This window comes from Malurus melanocephalus, unplaced genomic scaffold (genome assembly GCF_030028575.1).
Source record: "Malurus melanocephalus ecotype Western Australia unplaced genomic scaffold, MMel_1.1 scaffold_2524, whole genome shotgun sequence".
NCBI classification, from domain to species: Eukaryota; Metazoa; Chordata; class Aves; order Passeriformes; family Maluridae; genus Malurus; species Malurus melanocephalus.
This window is the reverse complement of record NW_026625756.1, coordinates 5,065-7,387: the sequence shown is the minus strand read 5'-3', so window position 1 is coordinate 7,387 and position 2,323 is coordinate 5,065. Positions and strand designations below refer to the sequence as shown.

Here is a 2,323-nt window from a genome sequence, read left to right as displayed (position 1 = left end):
TCTGACATCCCATATCCCACCCTATAGTGAAAGGATAACTCTGACATCCCATAATCCTACAGTGACAGGGGTGGCTCTGTCACCCACTGATGCCCRAATCCCTAAACCAGAGGCAAAAATCAATCCATAATCAATGGTTTAAACTGGGAAAACGCTCCAAGATGAATCCCAGCCAGCGATGCCTGAGCCAGGCTTACCTAAACCCGAGATCAGACAGAATCCAGAGAACCAAAAAGAAAATTTCTATTTATTCAGGGCCTTTATGGCCATTGAGGGCAGTCCCAGCCCAGCCAGGGGCTGCACCCACAATGGACCATGGCTCACGGGTTTTTCACACTTTCAATTTTCCCAAATTAGACCATGGGCCACAGGTTTTTCACACTTTTTATTTGAATTTTCCCACAATGTACCGTGGCTCACGGGTTTTTCACCCTTTTCTCACTTTTGTCCATTTGCACATGGGGCCTGAATCCTCCAATTGCAGCTGCAGCCAATGCAGTCAAAAACTCCAACTTGGNGTGTCTCACTCTTTTAGTGACCCTGAATTCTGCATTTTTTTGTGTCTCACTCCCTCAGTAACTCTGAATTCTGAGTTTTGATATTTTTTTTTTGCATTTCACTTCCTCAGTGCCTCTGAATTCTATATTTTTTTTTGTCTCACTCCTCAATGACTCCAAATTCTGCATTTTTTTTTGTCTCACTCTTTCAGTGACTCCAAATCCTGTATTTTTTTGTGTCTCCCTCCTCACCACGCCTCGTGCTGGAGCAAAACCCATCCCAATCTCTGTCCTTGAACCCATCCTGGCGTGGCCGAGCAGAAAACAAAAATCCCTTTGTCCTGGGGCTCAGGGACACCCTCTGATCATGTGGCTTCCCCTGATTGTTGCTTTCTGAAAAYGTTGGAGCGATTTTCGGATTTTTTTCCAAGAATTCACACTGCTCCCGTYGCTCTGTGGCCACCAAACCTCAGCAGCTGAGAGGGAGGAGGTGTTGTTGTTGGAAGCAGCCGGATCCAGCAGGGCAAACTCCGTCATTAAATTGGGAAAAAAACCCCTGGGTTTGGCTCAGAGATTGTCACTGGTGGTAAAAAAACTTGGATTTCAGTCAGGAATGGTCACTGTTGGAAAAAAACCTGGATTTGAATCAGAGATGGTCACTGGTGATAAAAAAACCTTGGATTTGAGATAGAAATGGTCACTGTTGGTTAAAAAAAAATTGACTTTTTAGTCAGAAATGGTCACTGTTGTAAAAAAAAACTGGATTTGAATCAGAAATGGTCACTGGTGGTAAAAAAAAAATTGACTTTTGAGTCAGAAATGGTCACTGTTGGTAAAAAAAACCCTGGATTTGGCCCAGAGATGGTCACTGTTGGTAGAAAAACCTGGATTTGAGTTGGAAATGGTCACTGTTGGGAAAAAAAAAAAAGGATTTGGCTCAGAAATGGTCACTGGTGGTAAAAGAACCAGGCTGGATGGGGTTTGGAGCACCCTGAGATGGGGGAAGGTCCCTCACATCCCAAACTATTTTGGGATTCTTTATCCATCTCCTCTCGACAGGAGAGGGTCACTCACATCCCTCCCAAATAATTCCATGATTCTTTATCAATCTCAACAGACATTTCACCTCAAAAAAACCCCAAATTTTGCTAAATAAGAGCAGCCCTTAATAACTCGCATCCCAAACCATTCTGGGATTCTTTATCAATCTCAACAGAAATTTTACATAAAAAAAAACTCCCAAACTTTGCTAATTAAGAGCAGCCTTTATTAACTCACATCGCAGACTATTCTCGGATTCTTTATCAATCTTAACAGAAATTTTACATTAAAAAAACCCCAAATTTTGCTAAATAAGAGCATCATTTAATAACTCACATCCCAGACTATTCTCGGATTCTTCACCAATCTCAACAGAAATTTCACATAAAAAAACTCCCAAACTTTGCTAATTAAGAGCATCCTTTATTAACTCACATCACCCAGGCAAACACCTCTGAGCTCTTCTCCGTCCGCCGCTGAAATTTCACATTTTGAAATTTCGCCGATTAGCGCGGCGTTAATTACAGCAAACCCTCTGTCGCTCGTTTCAGTCCCTGGAGTACAACATCTTCGAGGGCATGGAGTGCCGTGGCTCTCCTCTGGTGGTCATCAGCCAGGGCAAGATCGTGCTGGAGGATGGCAACCTGCACGTGAGCGAGGGTTCGGGGCGCTACATCCCCCGCAAACCCTTCCCCGACTTCGTCTACAAGCGCATCAAAGCCAGGAGCAGGGTGAGTCTTGGGTTTGTTTTTCTCTCTTTTTAATTCTCCTTTTTTTTTAGTTCT

The 2,323-nt window shown here is 43.5% G+C and overlaps 1 protein-coding gene across 1 annotated transcript in view; it reads left to right on the top strand.

Moving 5' to 3' along the window:
- The window catches only part of LOC130587826 (dihydropyrimidinase-related protein 2-like), a 5,613-nt gene that overhangs the window by 2,611 nt on the left and 679 nt on the right, over window positions 1-2,323 (top strand). The window contains exon 3 of the mRNA XM_057388795.1: window positions 2,090-2,269. Within this exon, the coding sequence (XP_057244778.1) occupies window positions 2,090-2,269 (180 nt within the window). The remainder of the gene's footprint in view (window positions 1-2,089; window positions 2,270-2,323) is intronic.